This window comes from Saimiri boliviensis, chromosome 8 (genome assembly GCF_048565385.1).
Source record: "Saimiri boliviensis isolate mSaiBol1 chromosome 8, mSaiBol1.pri, whole genome shotgun sequence".
Taxonomy (NCBI): Eukaryota; Metazoa; Chordata; class Mammalia; order Primates; family Cebidae; genus Saimiri; species Saimiri boliviensis.
In genome coordinates, this window is record NC_133456.1 from 18,646,079 (window position 1) to 18,672,133 (window position 26,055).

Sequence of the window (26,055 nt, forward strand, 5' to 3'; positions counted from 1 at the left end):
TGAGACTACAGGTGTACGTTATCATGCCTGGTTGATTTTTTAATTTTTTTAAGAGATGGAGTCTCCCTATGCTGCCCAGGCTGGTCTTGAACTCCTGGGCTCAAGCAATCCTCCCACCTCAGTCTCCCAAAGTGCTGGGATTATAGGCATTTATGCTTGGCTCAGATTTTAATACATTTATTTCTAAGTACGTTTTATTTTGTTACTACTATCCACAGAGTTATTTTTAAAGTTACATTTTACAACTGATTTTTTGTTACAGATTTTATACCTAGCAACCTTGCTAAACTCTTCATTCTCAAAATGTACCTCTGATTTCTTGGGTTTTCTACATAGATAATTATACCTCCTTTGAATAGTGATAGCTTCTTTTTCCTTCCTTTCCAGACTTACATGTTTTATTTCCTTTTATTGTGTTACTGTGCAGATTCAAATCTCCAGTATAAGTCTAAATAGAGGTGGTGAGTAGCAGGCTAACCTTGTGTATTCCTGACCTTACAAGGGGAATGGCTGGGCATGGTGGCTCACCCCTGTAATCCAAGCACTTCGGGAGGCCGAGGTGGCAGGATTGCTTGTACCCCGGAGTTTGAGGTTGCAGTGGGCCATGACTGAACCACTGCGCTCTAGCCTGGGTGACAGAGCAAGAAAGACTCTGTCTCAAAAAAAAGAAAGAAAGAATTTCAATGTTCCACCATTAAGTATGATATGTGATGTAAGTTTTTAATAGGTATCTTTCAACAGGTTAAAAAAAGTTTCCTTCTGTTACCACCTTGTTAAGAATTATCATTTCATATATTTCATATTTATACAGCTAACAATAATTTTCACTGATTCATTTTCTAACATTAAACCAGCAATGTATTCCTAGAACTGCTTTTTAAAATATATTTTCAGCCACTGTCTTTTTTTTTTTTTTTTTTAAGACAGAATCTTGCTCCATCACCCAGGCTGGAGTGCAGTGGCATAATCATAGCTCACTGCAGCATTGACCTCCTGGCTCAAGCAATTCTCCCACCTCAGCCTTCCAAGTGGCTGGGGTTACAGGCATGTACCACTGTGCTTGGCTAATTTTCTTATTTTGTGTAGAGAAGGGGTCTTACTATGTTGCCCAGGCTGGTCTTGAACTCCTGGCCTCAAGCAATCCTACCACCTCAGCCTCCCGAAGTGCTGGGATTATAGGCATGAGCTACTGTGTCAGAGGTTTATTTATTTATTTATTTTTTTAAGAGACAGGATCTTGCTATGTGGCCCAGGCTGGTCTCAAACTCAAACTCCTGGGTTTAAGCAATCCTCCTTCCTAAGCCTCCCACGTAGTAGGTATTACAGGTACATACCACAATGCCTAGCTGCACTTTCTTCTTTTCTGATATGGCATGTAAAGCCTTCTAAATACCACTTTAGCCACATACTGAAAAATTCATGCATATTTTCAGTTCTGTATTTCCAAGAAAATTTACTCCATAATCAACAAGCTATTTAGAAGTTTTCCTTAATTTTAAAACTATATAATCCTGTTATTCATTTTTAAATTTTTGAATTGAGGTGGAATTCACATAAAATGGAATGCCACATTTTGTTTATCCATTCGTTAATAGACATTTGGGCTGTTTCCATTTTTTGGTTATCTGAATAACGTTGACACAAATATTCATGTACAAGTATTTGTCTGAATACCTGCTTTTAGTTTTTTTGGGTACATACCTAGGAGTAGAATTGCTGGGTCATATGCTAATTCGGTTTAACTTTTTGAGGAATCACCAACTGTTTTCTGCAGCCACTACACCATTTTACATTCCTACCAAGCAATGCAAAAGGATTCCAACTTCTCCACATCTCTGTCAACACTTAAATATTTTCCCTTTTTTGTGGATTATGGCCATCTAATGCATATGAAATGCTATCTCACTATGGTTTTGATATGCAATTCCCTAATGACTAATGATGTGAGGCATCTTTTCATGTACTTACTGGACATTTGTACATCATGGGGAAAACAGCTACCTGAATCCCTTTGTCCAGTTTTTAATTATTTGTCTTTTGTTGTTGAGTTTTAAGAGTTTTCACATATTCTAGAGAAAAGACTTTGTTTTTAATATTGTTACAACTTTAATCCATCAGTTTCTCAATTTTTGCTTTTAAATCCTTATATTTCTGGTAAATTTTTAAAATATATTTCAAAGTATATATTTAGATATATAAGGATTCATGAGTTCCAGCCTTAAGCAAAATATTATATCAATAAGAAATACTTCCACATTTTACTGGTTTTCTCTTAATTTTTACTTTGCATATCATGAGTATTTGCAACATTGATATTGTCACTTTTTTTTTTTTTTTTTTGAGACAGAGTCTTGCTCTGTCGCCCAGGCTGGAGTTCAGTGGTGTGATCTCAGCTCATTGTAGCCTCTGCCTCCCGAGTTCAGGCAACCCTCCCGCCCCAGGCTCCAGATTAGCTGGGACTACAGGTGCCCACCACCACACCCAGCTAACTTTTTGTATTTTTAGTAGAGAGGGGGTTTCATCATGTTAGCCAGGATGATCTTGATCTCCTGACCTTGTGATCTGCCCAGCTTGGACTCCCAAAGTGCTGAGATTACAGGCGTGAGCCACACTTTTTTTTTTAATAGCACCTGCCTCATTTAACATACTCTTCTGCTGTTTCCTCCCACCTCAGATCCAAAATTTCAAGAAATCCTGGAAGGAGGTAAGTTATCTGCACAATTTACTCAGCTGAACCAGAGGTCCTTACATATTTTTCAAGTCTAAATTGTGGTTTTTAAAGTTTCCAACTATGAATTACTACGGGAAAGCTTATGTTCGCATAAGCCACCAACTCTGCCAAGTACCTGATCCTGGAGGGGTGTTGTGGTAAAACACAATCACTCCACCTTTGACTACCTGGCTCATGCTTTTTTGTATAACAGAGAAGAAATCTGATGACAGATTGTAAACTGCTTCAATGAAGATAAGCCAATCTGGGACCGGTTTTTCTCATTTGAATTTAAACCAAGAGAAAAAGGAATCCAATGGTTTATTTTGAGAAAATGAGGATAACTAGAAATCCTGAGCCAGTAAGATAAATTACAAATCTGCCACAGGAAGTGGCTGAAAAGCCTGCCAGCTTTCACCTATCTCTTCATGCTAGCCAAGAGGACGCTGTGTGAGTAGCTCTCTCTTCTTTGCACTGTACCTCAATCTCAGACTATTTTCATACAAAGTTCATAGACCAAACTTGAGAATCAGTAGTCTATATGAACAGAAAACACTGGAATATTGTAGGAAGTCAATAAATAATTCACAGTCATGTTCACTTACTTGTGAATATCTCCAGTGTTTCTTTGTTTGTTCTTACTTTTCTTTTCAGACTTGGCTCTAACTGGATCAGATTTTCTGGAATTCAAAGGAGAAGCCAAGATACTTCCCTCACAGAAATTATTCTTCAACAAGAGAAAAAGCATAACAGACATTATGAGTGAGAACTTCATGATAGAATAAGCTATTAACTAATTCAAAAATCCACAGCATTTTTCAGAAATTATAATTACATTTAAATTTTATACATCCTTTGAATAATACTGACCATGCAAAAATCAGAATAAACTAAGTTCATCCAAGCTGGTCTAAATTAATTACATTTTTACTGTACATCATCAAGTACAAAAAAAGGTATAATACTAATCTCATTGGCAGATAATTCCTGTTGATTCTTTTCTTTTTTTCTTTTTTTTTAAAAAAGACAGGGTCTCACTCTGTTGCCTAGGCTAGAATGCAGTACAGCAATCACGGCTATTGCAACCTTGACCTTCCCCCTTCACCTCCCAAGTAGCTTGAACTACAGGCATGAGCTGCCATGCTTGGCTAGGTGCATTTGTTTTGTTTTGTTTTGAGACAGAGTCTTGCTCTGTCATCCAGGCTGTAGTGCAGTGGACCAATCACAGCTCACTGCAGCTTCAACCTCCTGGGCTCAAGAAATCTTCCCATCTTAACTTCTTGAGTAGCTAGGACTATGGGCATGCGCCACTATGCCCAGCTATTTTAAAAACGTTTTGTAGAGATGAGGTCTCATTATGTTGCCCAGGCTGGTCTCCAACTGTTGAATTCAAGTGATTCCCCCACCTCAACCTCCCAAAGTGTTGAGATTACAGGTCTGAGTCACTGCACCCAGCCTGATTATTTTTCTAATAAATACTTTTATATAATTACTTTGATCTACAGGGACATAATCAAAGAGCTGTGGATATACTTCAAATAAGAGTTTCATGTAATAATAATTTTGTTCTGGACTTTAAGAGCATATCAATAAAAATCACAAATATTTACTTGCTGTACCAGTCTCTTAACTTTCTTACTACCCTAATGGAAAAGTTCATATATGGTAATGGTGAATATTTGGCCTTAAACCACCAAACTTTCACAAATAGATTAAAAAGTATTCTAGGCTGGGCACAGTAGTTCATGTCTGTAATCCCAGCACTTTGGGAGGCCAAGGTGGGTGGATCACATGAGGCCAGGGGCTCAAGACTGGCTTGGCCAACATGGTGAAACCCTGTCTCTACTAAAAATACAAAAATTAACAGGATGTGGTGGCCTGCACCTGTAGTCCCAGATACTCTGGAGGCTGAGGCACAAGAATCACTTGAACCTGTGAGCTGAGATCGTGCTACTGCACTCCAGCGTGGGTGACAGATCAAGACTCTGTCTTAATAAAACAGTAAGTTAAAAATAATTAATCTACAATATCAATTATAAGAGTAGATTTTACTTTTATAATACCATGGGAAAACTAGATAAATTTCTTCCCTATTCCATTTATTATTCCATTGGTCAATGACTTTTATTTTGTTTCCTGATTATGTATCTTTCTAAAGCGATTCTACTCAAAAAAGACACATAAAAAGGGGCAAAAACCCCAAAACTTGGGTAGATTATGAATGGTAGGCCTTTCAAAAGAGAAAAAAATCCCAATTCTGAGTATACTCATTTTGCTAAGTATATATATACACATACACATATACATGATTCAATGGTAAGTATTTTTAAGATATTTGTTGTTTGAAAGCTGAGTTGTTTTCAGAGGCTCGGAAACCTGAATGTTTCAGACTTCCCTAGATGCCTCTGAAGATGGTATGCCCTAGGTCCCATCCCTAGAGACCCTGATTTAATATATTTGGAGTAAACATGAGAGTTTGTATTTTAAAAGAATTCCCAGGTTATTTTCCCAGGCTCTTTCAAACCACTGGGTCCCATTGTATCCTCTGGTCTTAAAGTATGTGTTTTATCACACGTCCTTTAATTCATTTTCTTACAGGCAGCAATTTAACTACCGGAAGAATAAAATCCAAGTTTAATACATTATCTAAAAATTTAATGTGCCTTACTTTCTTTTTTTTTTTTTTTTTTGAGAGAGAGTCTCACTCTCTCACCAGGCTGGAGGGCAGTAGCATGATCTCAGCTCACTGCACCCTTCCACCTCCCGGGTTCAAGCAATTCCCCTGCCTCAGCCTCCCAAGCAGCTGGGACTACAGGTGTGGGCCACCATGCCCAGCTAGTCTTTTGTATTTTAGTAGAGATGGGGTTTCACCATGTTGGCCAGAATGGTGTCGATCTCCTGACCTTAGGATCTGCCCGCCTCGGCCTCCTAAAGTACTGGGATTACAGGCATGAGCCACCACACCTGGCCAATGTGCTTTATTTTCAGAAAGTGATTTACAACCATAAAATGGAATATTATTCTACTCTTTAAGAGAATTAGCCGGGCGCGGTGGCTCAAGCCTGTAATCCCAGCACTTTGGGAGGCCGAGGCGGGTGGATCACGAGGTCGAGAGATCGAGACCATCCTGGTCAACATAGTGAAACCCCGTCTCTACTAAAAATACAAAAAACTAGCTGGGCGTGGTGGCGCGTGCCTGTAATCCCAGCTACTCAGGAGGCTGAGGCAGGAGAATTGCCTGAGCCCAGGAGGTGGAGGTTGCGGTGAGCCGAGATCGCGCCATTGCACTCCAGCCTGCGTAACAAGAGCGAAACTCCGTCTCAAAAAAAAAAAAAAAAAAAAAAAAAAAGAGAATTAGATTGACTACATGTAGTAACATGAAAAATCTCTAAGATATATCAAGTGGCAAAAATGCAAGCAGCAAAAGTGTGACCAATTTATGTAATCCTTTTTAGGTGAATAAAGAAAAAAAGGCTTTTTTAGACAGTCTTCCAGGTTGAAGTACAGTGGTGAGATCAGCTCACTTGAACCTCAAACTCCTGGGCTCAAGGGATCCTCCTGCCTCAGCCTCCCCAGTAGGTGGAACTACAGCCATGCACCACTATACTCAGCTCATTATTTAATTCCTCATTTTGTTGCCCAGGCTGGTCTCAAACTCCTGTGCTCAAGCAGTCCTCTCACCTCAGCTTCTGAAAGTACTGGGATTACAGGCATTAGCCATTGCACCTTGGCAAGAAAAAAGTTTTAAGAAATGTTAATGGTGTTTACCTTTTGGGAAAGAGACTGATACAAATAGAAAAAGAATGGGACTGGACAGGTAGAAGAAGGAAAAAGGAAGCTTTCATTCTTCACTGAATACCTTTCCTACACATAAAAAAAGTTTTTAAACAACCTGTAGTGGCTCACACCACAATCCCAGAACTTTGGGAGGCCGAGGCAGGTGGATGGCTTGAGCCCAGAAGCTCGACACAAGTTCAGAAAACATGGCAAAATCCTGTCTCCACAAAAAATTGGCCAGGCATGATGGCACAGGCCTGTAGTCCCAGCTACTCAGGAGGTTGGGAGGATCCCCTGAGGCCGGTGGTGGAGGCTGCAGTGAGCTGTGACTGTACCACTGCACTCCAACCTGTGTGACAAAGTTACGACCTGTCTCAAGAAACAAAAAAATACCCCAAAAACCTGGATTAGAGCAAACATGAAACAGAATGCAAAAAAAAATTTCTTTAAGTAAAGCAAAAATGTCATCAATAGCTTCTATTTATGGCAATTACCATCTCTTCTGTTCTTTGAAAACCACAGTCAAAGCAATAAGAATGTTAATAGTCAGCTTTCTGTATCAGCAGGTACCAAACACTCAAATTCAACCAGCCTGGGTGGAAAAGACAGTATTGCGGGATGCAGAACCTGAAAATACAAGGAGCCGACTTTCTGTATGAGCAGATTCTGCAACGGATACCAAGGGATGACCGTACCTCAATGTTCTCTCCTAAAACTTACAATATCAATGCTTAACTTTCTTGCCAGTTCTTCATCACTTTTCAGTTGTTCTTCCAGTTCTCTTCGCCTTTTTTCTGCCTGTCTTCTTTCCTCTTCTTCCTCCTCTGCCAATAACCTCTGTATATATTCTTCACTGGCTTTGTTTTCTTCTTCCTCAGTGGCTCGTCGCTCTGCCTCCACCTTAAAAGTGATTAATGAAGAGCCATCCTTCTCTGAATGTTTTAGTATACTTGCAATATTCCATAATAAGAATAGGAAAAGTAGAAAAGGAACAAATCAGCAGAAATTTAAATGATCTCAGGCCGGGCACGGTGGCTCAAGCCTGTAATCCCAGCACTTTGGGAGGCCAAGGTGGGTGGATCATGAGGTCAAGAGATCGAGACCATTCTGGTCAACATGGTGAAACCCCGTCTCTACTAAAAAAAAAAAAAAATACAAAAAATCAGCTGGGCATGTTGGTGCGTGCCTGTAATCCCAGCTACTCAGGAGGCTGAGGCAGGAGAATTGCCTGAACCCAGGAGGCGGAGGTTGCGGTGAGCCGAGATAGCGCCATTGCACTCCAGCCTGGGTAACAAGAGCGAAACTCCGTCTCAAAAAAAAAAAAAAAAAAAGAAATTTAAATGATCTCAAATGAGGTACAGATCTGGAGAAACAGATTCTGCAAGACAGCTGTCCTGTCTCAGCCTCCCAAAACACTGAAGTTACAGGTGTGAGCCTCCACACCCAGCCTGAGATGTATTACAAGTGAAAATTACAAAAAAAAATTTGAAGACTAACCAAAAAAAGAGAAAAATCTCTATGTATAACTTTACATGTAATTAAACATAATACTTCACTGTAAACACTTTTTAGGTACTTTTCCTATTTAGGGACTTCACATTTAGCCCTTTAGCCTTTCTTCATCTAAACCCATCATCTGCCACTCTTCTTCTTTCTTTTAAGCTCAAAACTTTAAGGAAATAAAAAAATGTCCTCGTATGGATTAAATTAGAAAAAAAAGAATTTAAAAATTTCCTTCATATGTAAATGCTTAGGGATCATGATCACATAAGAGCATTAATTATGTATAAGTAAATTATAGCAAAGAACAAAGCCCTTATAAAATACATTAAAATTATCTACACTTCAAGATATACTAGTTATATGAGCACAACAAACTAAATTAAAATCTGAAACTGAAAACACAACAGAAATTTTCCCAAAAAAGAGTAACTATTTAGCACCTACCTTGCTTATTTCCTCTTCATATTCTCTTCTCAACTCCCCAGGTTTACTTAACAGACGAACTGGCTGATAGTCATCAGCTATTTCATATCAAAAAAGAAAATAACATTATAGGCAACACAATTTTATGGTAACTTTGGTCATCCACTAAAACTTACTAATATTAATATGAAAAATTAAAGCATTCAGCTATTAACAACTATAGCAATATCTCCTTTTGGAGTTCCAGTTTATTTAAATTTATTTAATTTTTTTGAGACAGTCTCACTCTATTGCTCATTACATGCATGCACCAGCACAACTGGCTAATTTTTTACGTTTTTGGTAGAAACGAGGTTTCACCATGTTAGCCAAGCTGGGCTCGAACTCCTGGCCTCAAGTGATTCACCCGCCTCAGCTTCCCAAAGTGCTGGGATTACAGTCGTGAGCCACTGCACAAGGCCAGAGGTTTAGGGGTTTTGGTTTGAAACAGCACATGATTGTATATACTTAATCCTTCCTCTAAACTCGAGTAAAGGAATTTTTAAAAACTGTAATCCTACAACAGCAGAGATTAGCAGAGGAGGTTAAGCAATTTAATTATTTTTTTTTTTTTTTTTTTTTTGAGACAGAGTTTTGCTCTGTTGCCCAGGCTGGAGTGTGGTGACACGATCTCAGCTCACTGCAACCTCTGCCTCCTGGGTTAAAGCAATGCTCATGCTCAGCCTCCCAAGTAGCTGGGATTACAGGCATGGCCCCCATGCCTGATAAAGATTTGTATTTTTATTAGAGACTGGGTTTCGCCACGTTGGCCAGGTTGGTTTTGAACTCAAAACCTCAGGTAATCTACCCGCCTGAGCCTCCCAAAGTGCTGGGACTACAAGCGTGAGCTGCTGTGCCTGGCCCAGTTAAAAAACTTTTAACAAATTTCTAGAAAATGTGAAGGCAATGAAATAGAGAGGACTGCTACAGCAGAAATGAAGGAAAAGAAATCCTTGCAAGGGGAAGACTACAGCTAAGGTAGAATTAGAAGGAATCTGCCGCCTATCTGCCTACAGAGGGGCTCAATAGAATCCAGAGTGAGTAAGGGTAGCACCGAAAAACAGAACTCAAGGTTTATACGTTAAATCAGAACCCCTGACTTATCGGCATTTCTCCCTGGATATGGGTATAAGTGCAAACATGCATATTTCTTTAAAAAAACCAATCTTGAGAGAGCCAGAGCAGCTAATGTAAGAGGTGATGACCCAGAGCAAAGTTGTCTGCAACCTGGCAGTTAGGGATGGCAAAGCACAAGGCCAGATTTCCATCTGCTTGAACCCAAACAATGTCTGCCCATCACCAATATACCCTTCCATGTACACAGAGCATTTGTCCCAGGCCTCATTCTCAAACCTGAAAACTAATCCAAGGATCATCAGACATTTGAAATACATCTGCAGGATTACAGAAGGATACAAAAAGAAAAAATCATCATCCTGGAGTTAAAAGATAATTCTAGGTCAGAAAATGACCTAAATGCGTGTATATGTCCTCAGCAAATCTGATGAGATTTTATTCTGTAAAACAAGACACTGTAAAAAAGGAACACCCAGAAAAAGAGAACGCATCTGCCTGTTTCAAGGGGCAGCTGCTACTCAATTCCAGCTGACTACGACTATCAGGAAACTCAGGCCTATCACTGCCATATTTTTGCTGGGTCAAGAAAATCCAGAGGCAGCAGGGGTGGATGATGAGAGATGACGGAATGGGTACAATGTACATTATTTGGGTAATAGATACCCTAAAAAGCCCTGACTTTACCACTAGGCAATCTATACATATAACAAAATTACCCTTGCACCTGTAAATTTATCCAAGTAAAAAGAAAAAAAAAAGAAAATCCAGCAATCCAGATGTTAATATGAAATCTTCCAATGTAAATACTGGCATTGGATGAGTCACAAAAACATGCACACAGGATTCCCATGGCCTGCAGGCCAGAAGTTCTAAATATCTGCAATAGAGAAACTAAAAAACAGTGATGAACTCCATAACAATTAGGGATGCAGTAAGCTGAATTCTATTTTAGTCACTAAGGAGGATCTATTCAAGACAATACAATGGTATATACAGGAGAGACATATATAAGGCTCCTTGAGAAGTAGGAGGGTATTCAGGGGCTAAAACTGAGATCTAGATCAGCAGGTCTCAAAGCAGAATCTATGAACCCCTAGAGGTATCCACAACTGTTTTAAGGGAAACTGCATTGTCAAACTATTTTCAATTAAAAAATTAAAGTAAGCTGAGTACAGTGGCTCACACCTGTAATCCCAGCACTCTGGGAGACTGAGGTAGGTGGATTACCTGAGGTCAGGAGTTCAAGATCAGCCTGGCCAACATGGTGAAACCCCACCTCTACTAAGAATACAAAAATTAGCCGGGTATGGTAGCAGGCGCCTGTAATCCCAGCTATTTGGGAGGCTAAGGCAGGAGAATCGCTTGAGGCCAGAAGGTAGAGGTTGCAGTGAGCTGAGACAGCACCCCACTGCACTCCAGGCTGGGTGACAAAAGTGAGACTCCATCGTCCCCATAAAAAAAGAAGAAACAAACAAAAAACAAATAAAACAACTGACAGTAGGCTGGACGCGGTGGCTCACGCTTGTAATTGCAGCACTTTGGGAGGCCAAGGCAGGTGGATCACTTGACGTCAGGAATTCGAGACCAGCCTGGCCAACATGGCGAAACCTCATCTTTGCCAAAAAATACAAAATTAGATGGGTGCAGTGGCAGGCACCTGTAATCCCAGCTACTGGGGAGGATGAGGCATGAGAATCGCTTGAACCTGGGAGGCGAGGTAGAGGTTGCAGTGAGCTGAGATCGTGCCACTGCAGTCCAGCCTGGGTGACAGTGAGATCCTGTCTGAAAAAAAAAAAAGTAGGAAGGGTTTAAAAAAAAGCCCAGGTGGTTAAGAGGGACAGCACTTCTCTTACAGTGCTTCTAATGAAACATGAAGGGATATGCAGAGAACCAGAGAGAGGTAGTGTAATAGCACATGTGATAACTCAGGGATTTCTGTAAGGGGCCAGACAATACATATTTTCTCTTTTGTGGGCTATGTGGTCTCGGTCGAATTCAGTCAATTCTGCTACTGTAGCACAAAAGCACCCACAGACCTAGACTAATGAATGTAGTGGCCGATGTTCCAATAAAACTTCATTACAAATAAAAGTGTGGGCCAGTTTAAAAGCCTCTGGCTCAAAACATCCCTGTTAAAACTTCTCAAGTACGATTCTGTATCTGTGGAGAAATGAGGTGTGGGGTAAAATATTAAATAATTACAGACACTCAGAAAAGATTTCAGGTTTGTTATTTTTTTAAGTTCACTTGATAAAGAAAAAGAATAAAAATAACCAAGACATCAAGAAAAGGAAAAATAACGCACAGAATGGGAGAAAATATTTGCAAATCACATATCTAATAAAGGATTAATATCCAGAATATATTAAAAATTCCTACAACTCAGTGACAAAAAATAAAAACCCAATTTAAAAATGGGCTAAAGGGGCTGGGTGAGGTGGTTCATTGCCTGTAATCTCAGCCGTTTGGGAGGTGAAGGATCACTTGAGGCCAGGAGTTCAATACCAGCCAGGGCAACAAAACAAGACCTTAGCTGTATAAAAGATTTTTTAATTAGCTGAGCGTGGTGGTGCACACCTTTAGACCTAGCTACTCTGGAGGCTGGGGCAGAGGATCGTCTGAGCCCAGGAGTTTGAGGTTGCAGTGAGCTGTCATTGTGCCAGTGCATTCCAGCTTGGTCAACAGAGCAAGACCCTGTCTCAAAAATTAAATAAAATAAATAAATAAATAAATAAATGTGTGGGGGTGGGGCCAGGCATGGTGGCTTATGCCTATCAGCTCAGCACTCTGCAAAGCCAAAGCAGGAAAGTCACTTGACCCCAGGAGTTTGAGGCTGCAGTGAGCTGTGATTGCGTCAGTGCACTCCAGCCTTAGCAACATAGTGAGACCCTGCCTTTACAAAAAGGGGTGGGGGGATGGAGAGGACCTAAATAGACATTTGAATTTGAGTATTGTATGAGGTAGGCATCTTAACTCCCCCTCCCCTTGATTGCCACTTAAATAGACATTTCTCCAAAGATTATATACAAATGACCAATAAGCACATGAAAAGATGTTCAACATCACCATCACTAGTCCTTAAGAAAATGCAAATCCTAACTACAGAGATACCACTTCATGGGATGGCCAACACTTAGTATTCTTTTCCGTTTTTTGTTTTTTTTTTTGAGACAGAGTCTCACTCTGTTGCCTAGGCTGGAGTATAGTAACACAATCTTGGCTCAGTGCAACCTCTGCCTACTTGGTTCAAGCAATTCTCCTGCCTCAACCTCCTGAGTAGCTGGGACTACAAGCATGCCCCACCACACCTGGCTAATTTTTGTATTTTTGGTAGACACAGGGTTTCACCATGTTGGCCAGGCTGGTCTCGAACTCCTGACCTTGTGATCTGCCTGCCTTGGCCTCCCAAAGTGCTGGGATTACAGGCATGAGCCACCATGCTTGGCCACACTTAGTTTTTTCTAATAGTCATCCATCAGGATGTATACACACACACAGTGGAATATTCAGCCATAAAAGGAAATGGAATTCTGACACATGCTAGAACATGGATGAACCTTCAAGACATTGTAAGTGAAACAGCCAGACACGGAAGGACAAATACTACATAATTCCACTTGCATGAGATACCTAGAGTAATTAAATCCATAGAGACAGAAAGAATGGAGGTTGGCAGTGGCTAGGGGAGAGGTGAATTGGGAATTATTATTTAATGGGCACAGTTTCAAGTGTAGAAGGTTCAGAGATGAATGGTTCAGAGATAAATGGTGGCGACAGCTGCACAAAAATGTGAATGTACTTAATGTCATGGAACTATACATTTAAAAATGGTTAAGATGGTAGATTTTATGTTACATGTTTTACAATAAAACCGTAAAGAAAAGTCAATCACTTTACACATTACATATAATGAAATAGTAGTTAAGAGGCTGGGAACAGTGGCTCATGCCTATAATCCCCCAGAACTTTGAAAGGCTGAGGCAGGAGGACCACTTGAGCTCAGGAGATCAAGACCAGCCTGGGCAACATAGCAAGACCCCATTTCTGTTAAAAAAATCTTTTCTAAGTAGCTAATTTAGGAAAACAATAATGAAGACAGATGTATTATACTAGAAAGCAAAACATATCATAAAGCAGAATTAAACTAAGCAAGTGTGGTACTGACACAACTACTGATAAAGAGATACGTAGTTAAAAAAAAAATAAAAAGCACAAGCCAGGTGCCGTGGCTCATGCCTATTAATCGCAGCACTTTGGGAGGTCGAGGCAGGAGGATGACTTGAGGTCAGGAGTTCAAGATCAGTCTGACCAACAAGATGAATAACCCTAACTCTACTAAAAATACAAAAATTAGCCAGGCGTGGTAGTACACGCCTATAATCCCAGCTACTCAGGAGGCTGAGACAGGAGAATCACTTGAACCCCAGAGGCAGAGGTTGCTATGAGCCGAGATTGTGCCACTGCACTCCACCTGGGTGACAGAGTGAGACGCCATCTCAAAAAAATAAATTGAATAAATAAATAAATAGCCCCAAGTTGCTCTGGAAAATAAGCATGCGATTGTGAACTAGTACATAAAAACAATGTGGCTGGATCATCACCAAGTAGTGTGGCTATAAGTGGCAATCAAGGGGAAGGGGAAGTTAAGATGCCTACCTCACACAATACTCAAAATTCAAGATGGATTAAAAAAATTTTAATGGAAAAAACAAACTATAAATAACAAAGAAGAACATGTAAGATAAATTCTAAAACAATTAAAACTTCCATAAGATGAACCACATTACAAAGTTAAAAACAAACTATAAGTTATTTGCAAATACATAAGTCACTAGAGAATTAGTGACAATGAATACAACCAGAACTTCCAGAGATCACAACAAAGGAAAGGCACATGCAATTTACAGCAGATACCCAACTACAGTAAGCAGTGAACTGTACTTTTGTTCAACCATGGAATGACAGATTTTTCAAGTTTACTTATTTCTACATAAACTGAATCTAAATTAAGATCAGTAAGTTATTCAACTGTAGATGTAAGTTAAAATTGTCTTCATTTGCCTTTTTTTTTTTGAAACAAGATCTCATTCTTGCCCAGGCTGGAGTTCAGTGGTGTGATCATAGCTCACTGCAGCCTCCAACTCTTGAGCTGAAGCGATTCTCCTGCCCTAGCTTCCTGATGTGCTGGCATAACAGGTGTGAGCCACTACACCCAGTCCATTTGCTACTTCTTTTTCTTTTCTTTTTGACAGAGTTTCACTCTTGCTGCTCAGGCTGGAGTGCAATGGCACGATCTTGGCTCACTGCAACCTCCAACTCCCAGGTTCAAGTGATTCTCCTGCCTCAGCCTCCCAAGTAGCTAGGATTACAGGCATGTGCCACCATGCCCAGCTCATGTTTTCTATTTTTAGTAGAGACGGGGTTTCACTATTTTGGCCATGCTGATCTCAAACTCCTGGCCTCAGCAATCTACCCACCTTGGCCTCCCAAAGTGCTAGAGTTACAGGCATGAACCACTGCACCCAGCCTTCCATTTGCTATTTATTTCATTCTTCTTCTTCTTTGTGGGGAGAGGGGGACAGAGTCTCACTCTGTTGCCCAGTCTGGTGTGCAGTGGCACAGTCTCAACTTACTGCAGCCTCCACCTCCTGGGCTCAAGCGATGCTACTGCCTGAGCCTCCTAAGTAGCTGGGACTACAGGTGCACACCACAACACCTGGCTAATTTTTTTATTTTTTTGTCAAAAGGAGCTTTGCCATATTGGCCAGGCTGGTCTCAAACTCCTAGGCTCAAATGATTTGCCTACCTTGAATTCCCAAAGTACTGGGATTATAGGTGTGAGCCCCTGCACCTGGCCTGTTTGCTATTTCTTAAACAATTCTAATTGTATGAGGAACTTGAAAATATCAGTTTTATAGGCTCAAAGTGACTATACAATTTTTGCCATCTGTTGGAAACAACTCTCAACACTGCTCAGTTCTGGTTAACTCTAAAATTTCTGTTGTAACCCACTTAAATGTTCCTACCATACTCAATATTGCTTCTTTGCTGTGTTATTCCTAGGCAGCCAGGGCCCATTTAAGGAAATATATCCCCATGCTTTTTATTTTATTTTGAAGGAAAAATCCAAGTTAGTTAACGACCTGAATGTATAATATTGGATAAAAAATAAATATAAATATAAATAATAAACCTTAACTTAACAGTGACCTGTTCATAAAGTTATCCCTCCGTCACTGAACTAGACTGCTTCTATCACCATGTAAACAGTAGTTTCCTTCTCCCAATTAAATTTGCATTCCTGGACTGAGAACAGGTTACAAAACATAAAGAGATAGTTAAAAAAGAGAAAGCCCAAAATTGCTCTGGAAAATAAGCATATGACTAGTAAAGCAGTATGTACATCAGTGTGGCTGGATCCTCACCAAGTAGTGTGGCTATAAATGGCAATCAGGGGTAAAAGTGCTGGCTCACACCTGTGATCCCAGCACTGTAGGAGGATAAGGAAGGGGTATCACTTGAGCTGAGGAGTTCAAGACCATAGTGAGACCCTATCTCTACAAAAAAAAAATGAAAAAATTAGCCTGACATAGTGCTGTGCGTCTGTGGTCCCAGCTACTCAGGAAGCTGAAGTGGGAGGATTGCTTGAGCCTGGGAGGTACAGGTGGGAGGATTGCTTGAGCCTGGGCCACTGCGTGAGACCCTGTCTCAAAAATGAAATAACATAAAATAAATTTGCACTTCCTGCCTCAATATTTATTTTGAAAATTTTCAAATCTACAGAAATTGCAAAACAGTATGACAAACCTCATTTAACCTGCATTTAGATTCACAAAGTTTTTAAGTTGCCACATTGTCGAGTGTGTGTGTTTATTTTCTGAAGCATTTGAAAGCTGCATGATCATAACCCTTCACTATACACTTAAGTGTACATCTCATAAGAGATGCCATCCTTTTAACATCTCTTGATCTTGAAATATAATGATCAAGTTCAAGAAAACTAATATTGCTATATTACCTATCAATGACAAAAATTTCACCAATTATCCCCATAATGTCTTTAATAACAACCTTCGTCCTAATGCATGTTCTAATCCAGGATCACACACTGCATTTAGCTGTCATTCTCTTTTAAGCTCCCTTTAAACTAGAACAATTCCTAAGGCTTTGCCTTCATGACATTGACATTTTTAAGGTACTAACAACTATGTTTTGTAGAATTTCAATTTGGGTTTTTGTTTTCTCACAATTAGATTCAGGTTATACCTTATACTCATCATATCAGGAGGTCCACATTGTTTGTTCCATGGATAAACTTAATTGTCATCACTTCATTACAGTGATAAACAGAATTCGCAACTGTATCCTTTACCCTTTGTCATTAATAAGCAACCTGTAAAATGATATTTTCACACTATATGAGTCGTCTGTCTCCAAGAAATTTTCAAGCATGGGTTTTGACATCCATTTGTGATTCTCACCTGCATCAATTTTTACAATGATAGCCGTAAATGAAAAGGAAATTTAAACATTCTAAGGCTGATTCTTCCCTAATGTAGGATTCTTTTTTGAGAATTCCAAATGTAAAATGCATCTGTCTCCATCACATTAATTCATTTTCAAATACTTCATTTATTAAAGCTATCTCATATGTTTTCTTACAACCTTCCTTCTAAAAATTAAGAATAAAGTGAATGGGTAGATTCATTTTATGTGTTAACAACATTAACACATAAACACCAATTACATTTTTATAAATTACCAGTGAACAACTAAATAATGAAAATTTCAAAACTTTTACTTAAAACAGTCTCAAAATCTATAATATAATTAAGGATAAATATTAGTTTCTTAGGGCTGCCACATAAAAGTATTACAAATTGGGTGACTTGAAAATACAGAAATTTATTGTCTCACAGTTCTGGTGACTAGAAGTCCAAAATAAAGGCGTCAACAGGGCCATGACACTTTTGAAACTTGTAGGGGAATCCTTCTTTGCCTCTTCCTTGCTTCTGATGGTGTGCTGATAACCTTAGACACTCCTTGGCTTGTAAAAGCATCTCTCCAGTCCTCCAGCTTCATGTGGTGCTCTGTGTCTTTATAACATCTTCCTTCTGTGCATGTCTGTCTCTGTGTCCAAATTTCCCCTTTTTATAAGGAAACCAGTCATAATGGATTAGGGCCCACTCTAAGGACCTTATTTTAACTTCATCACTGAAAAAAATTTGAAGGTGACCTACACAAAGAAATATACTATTTTCACAGATACAAGGACCCTATTGTTGTTTGGATGTCAATTCTCCCCAAATTGTCTATAACTTCAATGCAACCCCAATCAAACTCCTAACAGGGTGCCAGTAGAAACTGGTAAGTTGATTAAAAATTTTAAATAGGCTGGGTGTGGTGCCTCAGGCCTGTAATTCCAGAACTGTAAGAGGCTAAGACAGGAGGACTGCTTGAGGCAAGCTATTCAAGACCAGTCAAGCAAACTGTTCAAGACCAGCCTAGGCAACATAGCAAAACCCCATCTCTACAAAGAATACATGGAGGATGGGCGTGGTGGCTCACACCTGTAATCCCAGCACTTTGGGAGGCCGAGGCGGGCAGATCACCTGAGGTCAGGAGTTTGAGACCAGTCTTGCAAACATGGTGAAACCTGTCTACTAAAAATAGAAAATTTAGCCAGGCATGGTGGTGCATGCCTATAATCCCAGCTACTCAGGAGGCTGAAGAAGGAGCCTGGAACCTTGAACCTGGGAGGCAGAGGTTGCAGTAAGCTGAGATCATGCCACTGTACTCCAGCTTAGGTGACAGAGCAAGACTCTGCCTCAAAAAAAAAAAAAAAAGATTTACTCTGAAGTCACAGTAATCAAGACAGTATGACACTAACATTGGAATCAACAGATCAATGAAACAGAATACACTCTCCTTATTTTTTTAAAAAAAGTCTTTTCAGCAAAAGGTACAGGAATAACTGATACACATATGGGAAAAAGTTGACCTCAACCTCTATCTTACACGATATTCAAAATATATTTGAAATGGATCGAAGACCTAAACATAAAAGCTAAAACTGGCTGGGCGCAGTGGCTCATGTCTGTAATCCCAGCACTTTGGGAGGCCAAGGCAGACGGATCACCTGAGGTCAAGAGTTTGAGACCAGCCTGGCCAACATGGTGACACCCCATCTGTACTAAAAATACAAAAATTAGCTGGGCATGGTGGTACGTGCCTGTAATCCCAGCTACTAGGGAGGCTGAGGCAGGAGAATCACTTGAATCCGGGAGGTGGAGGTTGGGTTGAGCCAAGAGTGCACCACTTGCACTCTAGCCTAGGCTACAGAGTGAGAATCTGTCTCCCAAAAAAAAAAAAAGAATACTACAACTGAATACTACAAACAATTTAGGGGCAAAAGAATTCGACAATTTACAATGAAGACAGAAAAACTGCCAATAAGCAAATAAAAAGAAACACCATCATTAGTCATCTGAAATTGAAATTAAAACAAGATACTACTATCAATACAAACCAACTGGAATGGTTAAAATTAAAAAGACAGATAACAGCAAAGGTTGGTAAGATGTACAAAAACCAGGACCTGTATGCTGTTGGTGGGATTATAAAATGACACAACCACTTTGGAAAAAGATCTAGTAGTTTCTCATAAAACCAAATATGTACCTACCCAACATTGTGTAATTCCAGCTCCTAAGTACCTACCTGAAAACGTAAGGCCACACATACACACACGCAAAAACTTGTAAAAGAATCTTCTCAGCAACTTTATTCATAATATCCAAAAGCTGCAAGCAACTGAGGCACTATCAGTGGAGAATGACCAATAAAATATCGCATAGTCAATAGTGGAATAATACTTTAAAAACTAATTAACTACACAAGAATAAATCCTGAGGTCAGGCTCGGTGACTCATGCCTATAATCCCAGCACTTTAGGAGGCTGAGGCAGGTGGATCACCTGAGGTCAGGAGTTCAAGAGCAGTCTGGGCAACACGGTGAAACCTCGTCTCTACTAAAAATACAAAAATTAGCCAGGCATGGTGGCATGTGCCAGCTACTTGGGAGGCTGAGGCAGGAGAACCACTTAAACACAGGAGGTGGCGGTTGCAGTGAGCCAAGATCCTGTCACTGCATTCCATACTGAGTGACAGAGTGAGACTCCGTCTCAGGAAAAAAAAAAAAAAGGAATAAATCTTGAACCTTATGCTGAATAACCCCCAAAAAGATATGCTGAAGTCCTAACTCCCAGTAACTACAAATGAGCTCTTATTGGAAACAGGGTTGTTGCAGGTATAACAGAGTTCAACAAAGAGTAGAGGACCCTTAATCCAATGTAACTAGTGTCCTTGAAAGAAAAGAGAGAGATACAGAGGAGACGGCCATGTAAAGACAGAGACACGTCGGGAAACTCCACGTGCCAATGGAGGCAGAGACTGCAGTGACGCAGCTGCATGGATTCTGGCAACATCAGAAGCTAAGGAGAAGGGCACGGAACAGATTCTCTCCCAGAGCCTTAAATGGTACATGTCCCTGGTCCCTACTGGCATCCTGGTTTTGGAGTTCTAGTCTTCAGAACTGAGAGAATAAATTTCTGTCAAGTTTGTGGTACTTTGTTATGGTAGCCCTAGGAAATGAAACGAATTCCATTTATATGAAGTTCTAGAACAGAAAAAAACTCATCTATGGTAAATAAAGACTAAAACAGTGGCTGACTTTTGGTAAGTGGAGTAGAAATTAACAGAAAGGGACATGAGAGAACTATTCAGAGGTGATGGTAATATCATGTACTTTGATAAGACTTTGTGTTACAAAAGGTTACACATACGTGAACATTCAGTGAAGGTACAATTAAGATTTGTGCATTTGGCCAGCGCAGTGGCACACGCCTGTAATCCCAGCACTTTGGGAGGCCAAGTCAGGTGGATCACGAGGTCAGGAGATGGAGACCATCCTGCCAGCATGGTGAAACCCTGTCTCTACTAAAAATACAAAAATTAGCTGGGCATGGTGGTGCACGTCTGTAATCCTAGCCATTTGGGAGGCTGAGGCAGGAGAAATGCTTGAAACTGGGAGGTGGAGGCTGTAGTGAGCCGAGATCTCACCACTGTACTCCAGCCTGGCAACAGAGCAAGACTCTGTCTCCAAAAAAAAAAAAAAAAAAAAAATTCTGCATTTCATCGCCTGTAATTTTACATTAATCTCAGCACTTTGGGAGGCCAAGGTGGGAAGACTGCTTGAGCTCAGAAGTTTGAGACCAGCCTGGCCAATATAGTGAGACTCCATCTCTATATAAAAAAATAAAAATTAAATATATACTTCTTGTTTGTTTTTTTTGAGACAGTCTCACTCTGTTACCCGGGCTGGAGTGCAGTGTCATGATCTCAGCTCACTGCAACCTCCGCCTCTTGGGTTCAAGGGATTCTCCTGCCTCAGCCTCTAGAGTAGCTGGGATTGCAGGTGCATGCCACAACACCCAGCTAATTTTTGTATTTTTAGTAGAGACAGAGTTTTGCCATGTTGGCCAGCCTGGTCTCAAATCCCTGATCTCAAGTGATCTACCCACCTCAGTCTCCCAAAGTGCTGGGATTATAGGCATGAGCCACTGCATCTAGCCTAAATACATACTTTTTTTTCTTACATTAAAGAAAAAATTTGTAAGCTCATATTGATTTCTATTTAATATGTGTACTTATATATTTAGGGGGAAATGAGATAAATGAAAAAGATAGAGAGATGAAATGATATGTAATACAGCAGAATGCTGTCCTATGTGTTTATGTGTATGACCGTACACTATAAAATTTTCAACTTTTATATTGCTTTAAATTTTTCATAGTAAAATGTTGGGGGAAAAAAACTGCATAGACTGCCAAAAATTTAATAAAAAAAAAAAAATGAGCACTGGCAAGGATGTAGTATGACTGGAATTCTCATACACTGCTTAAAGGAATGTTTTTTGGTAAAACCACTTTGGAAAACTGTAATACTAAAGAGTGGTCTCAGGCTCTACTAAACATTCAAACTCAGAAAATGACCACAGGCCACAGTTGGCATCAACCTAACAGCGTGAAGGTAAGGCAGCCAAGACAGTCCTTGCTCCACAGAAGCCAACATCTCTTGTAACAAACAACTGTATAGGGCTGGGCACATTGGCTCCCGCCTGTTAATTCCAGCACTTTGGGAGTCCAGGTGGGAGGATCACTTGTGGTCGAGACCAGCCTGGCCAACATGGTGAAACCCCATCTTTACTAAAATACAAAAATTAGCTGGGCGAGGTGGTATGTGCCTGTAATCCCAGCTACTCAGAAGGCTGAGACAGGAAAATCGCTTGGAGTGACGGCTTTATCCAACTTGTTGCAGATAGAGAATACTGGGGACCCATCACCTTCCTCCCAGCTTACTCAGAGAGTGACAGCTCTAGAAGAGACAAATCAAGAAGACCAGAGTTTACTGTGTCTGCCCAGTGCCCTATTCTTAAAGAGAGAAGAAATAATCCATTGTATCCACCTCCAGCTCCAGAGAAATGGTTCTGAGATTTTTTCCAGCGGGAGAGGCAGGCCCTAATAATTGAGAGCTTCAGCAGATCACCTCCCTAAAGGAAATGACATTATGCAGAATAGTGTGGAGAAGTTCAAACATAAGGGCACTCTTGAAAACAATGGCACTTTTAGTTGTAAGTACTCAAAAGGTGGTTGGTGGAATGATGTCAGCAAAATGGTTGAGTAGGCAGCTCCAAGTTCTTATGCCGCCACAAAAACATTGAAAAACAAGCAGTAACCATGAGAACCAACACTGTCAGGACTCTGGAAAACAGCTCAAGGTTTACAGCAACCAAGAAAATGGTAAACCAAATAAAGGGGCAACTTGGAAATAGTAGGAAAGCCCTGTGGATTTTATACTCACTCTACTCCAACCTTCCCCCCTTGGCAAGGTAGCACTTTTGTAGAGGGAAACTCACATTCCCAGACCGGGACACTGGTCCTTGATTTTGGAAGGAGCAGAGCAGACCTTATTTATAAATTATTGTGTATGTCTCTTCTAACCTGTCTGAGCTACCTGAAGGACTGACGGCACATCTGTTTCACCAAACTCAGAACTCAGGACACAAATGCAGAGGCACTGCTTAAAGAAAACACTGTAAGCCAAACTAACAACACTCAGAAGCCCATGGAAATATTATGGTCTGCACATGTAATAGACTGACCCAGGAGCAAAAGCTGAGGAATTTCTTGGGAAAGGTCATTCAAATGCACTCATTATATTACAGGGATCCCTAGGCTAACTGTTGAAGGACAGCCTCGGCACAGTCAATCTATCAAGACTGAGGGAACTGCTTGTTTGTTTTTCAGCAAATGACATTCAAGGAAATTTTTGACAAAACACTAGCTGAACACAAGTTAAAGCAAAGAGACTTCTGTGACCATACACAACAAGGAATACAGTCTTTACAGAAACAGTTTGGGAATTATTTCAACTGTAACTGCAAATCAGGTAATTCTGATTTCTAGAATTACCATATTATAATATTCAAATTTCTAGTTGTCTACAAAAACACATATACACTTCCTGACATACAAAAAACCAGAATAAATTAACAGAAACTATCCCTGAGGAAGTCCAGGCATCAGACTCTCTAGACAAAGACTTTATAACTGTCTTATCAACAAACTGTGTTGGGAAAACTGGATATCCACATGCAAAACAATGAGGTCAGACCTTTGCCTTACACCATATACAAAACTTAACTAAAGACCCAAATTTTAAGACCTAAAACTATAAAACTCCTAGAAGAAAACACAGGGGGAAAGCTTCATGACACTGGATTGGCAATGATTTCTTTGATGTAACAGCAAAAGCAAAGGCAACAAAAGCAAAAATAGACAAACGAGACTACATCAAACTTACAAACACACATGCATCAAAGGACACAATCAGCAGAGTGAAAAGACAACCCACGGAATGAAAGACAATTATTTGCAAATCGTATCAGATAAGGGACAGATATCTAGAATGCACAAAGAATGCCCACAACTCAAAAAAACAACCTGATTAAACAACAGGCAAAGTTGTGGTGTTTTCTAGGTTTGGGAGAAAAAAATAGAAACAAACAAAAAAATGAATGAGCAAAGAATCTGAATAGATATTTCATATTTCTCCAAAGATGATATACAAATGGTCAATAAACACATGCAAAGATGCTTGCCACCTTTAGTCACTGGGGACATGCAAATAAAACGTACAATGGAATACCACCTCACACCCATTAGGATGGCTACTATCAAAACCCAGAAAACAGCAGGTGTTGGTGAGGGTGCAGAGAAATTGGACATCTGTGCACTGTTAGTGGGAATAATGTAAAATGGTATAGTTGCTGTGGAAAACCATACAGTGGTTTCCAAAAACAATTACACACAGAATTACCATATAATCTAGAAATTCCACTTCCAGGTATATACCCAAAAGAATAAAAAACAGGCCCCTTTACAGACATTTGTACACCATGTTCACACCAGCAGTATTTCTAATAGCCAAGAGGTGGAAGCAACCCAAGTGTCCACTGGCAGATGAATAGATTTCTTTTAATGTAGCATATACATGCACTGGAATATTCTTTAGCCTGAAAAAAGAAGGGAATCCTGTCACGTGCGATAGGGATGAACCCTGAAAACATTATGCTAGGTAAAACAGGCCAGACACAAAAGGACAAACACCTACGAAAATTCCACTTATATGAGGTACCCAGAGCAGTCCAGTTCACAGAAATGGAAAGGAGAATGGTGGTTGCCAGGAGATGGGGGAGAAACGGGGAGTTTAATGGGCATGGAAATTCAGTTTGGGAGCACTGAAATGTTCTGGAGATGGATGGTGGTGATGGATACACAACAGTGTAAACACAGGTAATGCCGCTGAACCATACAATTACAGTTAACATTTTTCTTCCTTCTCGCCAAAAAAAAAACATTTTAAAATGGTTAAAATGGTAGTCTTGTTATATTTTACCACAATTTTGTAAAATACAGAGTAAGATACCAGTCCATATGTATGAGGGTAGCACAGAAAATAACAAGAGTTGGTGAGGAAGTGAAGAAATTGGAAACTTCACACTCTCCTAATTGAAATGTAAAATGGTACAGCCACTGCAGAAAACAAATTTGGCAGTTCCTCAAAAAGCTAAACATACAATTACCATATGATCCAGCAATTCCGCTCTGAGATATATAGGCAAAAGAACTAAAAACAGGTATTCAAACAAATATTTGTACATAAATGTTGCATTAGCAGTAGTCAAACAACGAAAAGGTGAAAAAAAAAAAACCACTGTCCACCCAATGGATAAACAAAATGTAACAAATATATCCATAAAACAAATCGTTATTCAGTCCGAAAAAATAAAGTCCTGATCCATGCCACACTGTGCATGAACCTCAGAAACATGCTAAGTGAAATAAGCTAGACATACAAGATCCCATATTGTATGAGTCCACTTACATGAAATATCTAGAATTGCCAAATTCTTAGAGATAGAAGTGGAATAGAAGGTGCTCGGGGCTAGGCGGAGAGGTGGAATGGGGAGTCAGTGCTTCGTGGTTACAGTTTATCCGGGGTAATGAAAAAGTATTGGAAACAGTGGTGATGGTTACATTGTGAATGTATTTAATGCTATTGAATTGTACTTAAAAATGGTTAAAATGTCAAAGTTTGTTATATATACTATGGACAATATTTTAAAAATTAATAATGCAATATACCAAAAACCATTAAGTTGCACACTTTTTAAAATTTTATTGAATTTATGTTACCCAGACTGGTCTCAACTCCTGGATGCAAGCGACCCTCCCACCTCCCAAAGCTCTGGGATTACAGCTGTAAACCACTGCACCCGGCCAAATCGCACACTTTTAGTAGGTGAACTGTATGGTATGTATCTCAATAAAGCTGTTTTTTTGTTTTTTTGGTTTTTTTTTTTTGAGACGGAGTTTCGCTCTTGTTACCCAGGCTGGAGTGCAATGGCGCGATCTCGGCTCACCGCAACCTCCGCCTCCTGGGTTCAGGCAATTCTCCTGCCTCAGCCTCCTGAGTAGCTGGGATTACAGGCACGTGCCACCATGCCCAGCTAATTTTTTGTATTTTTAGTAGAGACGGGGTTTCACCATGTTGACCAGGATGGTCTCGATTTCTCGACCTCGTGATCCACCCGCCTCAGCCTCCCAAAGTGCTGGGATTACAGGCTTGAGCCACCGCACCCGGCTTGTTGTTTTTTTTTTTTAACTATTATTTTAAAATGGTTAAAATGGGAATTTCTGCGATTTTTTTCTTACCACAATAAATGTTTAAAAGGCATGTACACATATAACTGTGACAAAAAATAAAATAAAATAAAAAAGGCTTGTACACGAGAGAGCACAGACACCATATTCTAAGCCCAGGCAGGAACCACTGCACGGCTTATTACTCACATTGGTGGAGGCAAGCTGCTAAGAGTCAAGGGTTCCAGTTTGAGGCTCCCG

At 40.0% G+C, this 26,055-nt stretch overlaps 1 protein-coding gene across 2 annotated transcripts in view; it reads right to left on the bottom strand.

The window, feature by feature from the left end:
- RNF168 (ring finger protein 168) overlaps nt 1-26,055 on the bottom strand; it is a 46,647-nt gene that overhangs the window by 14,023 nt on the left and 6,569 nt on the right. For both annotated transcript variants that reach the window (XM_010336959.3, XM_074404036.1), the window contains 3 exons: nt 8,435-8,511; nt 7,208-7,387; nt 3,316-3,437 (listed from right to left, as the gene is read on the bottom strand). In XM_010336959.3, the coding sequence (XP_010335261.2) occupies nt 3,316-3,437; nt 7,208-7,387; nt 8,435-8,511 (379 nt within the window). The remainder of the gene's footprint in view (nt 1-3,315; nt 3,438-7,207; nt 7,388-8,434; nt 8,512-26,055) is intronic.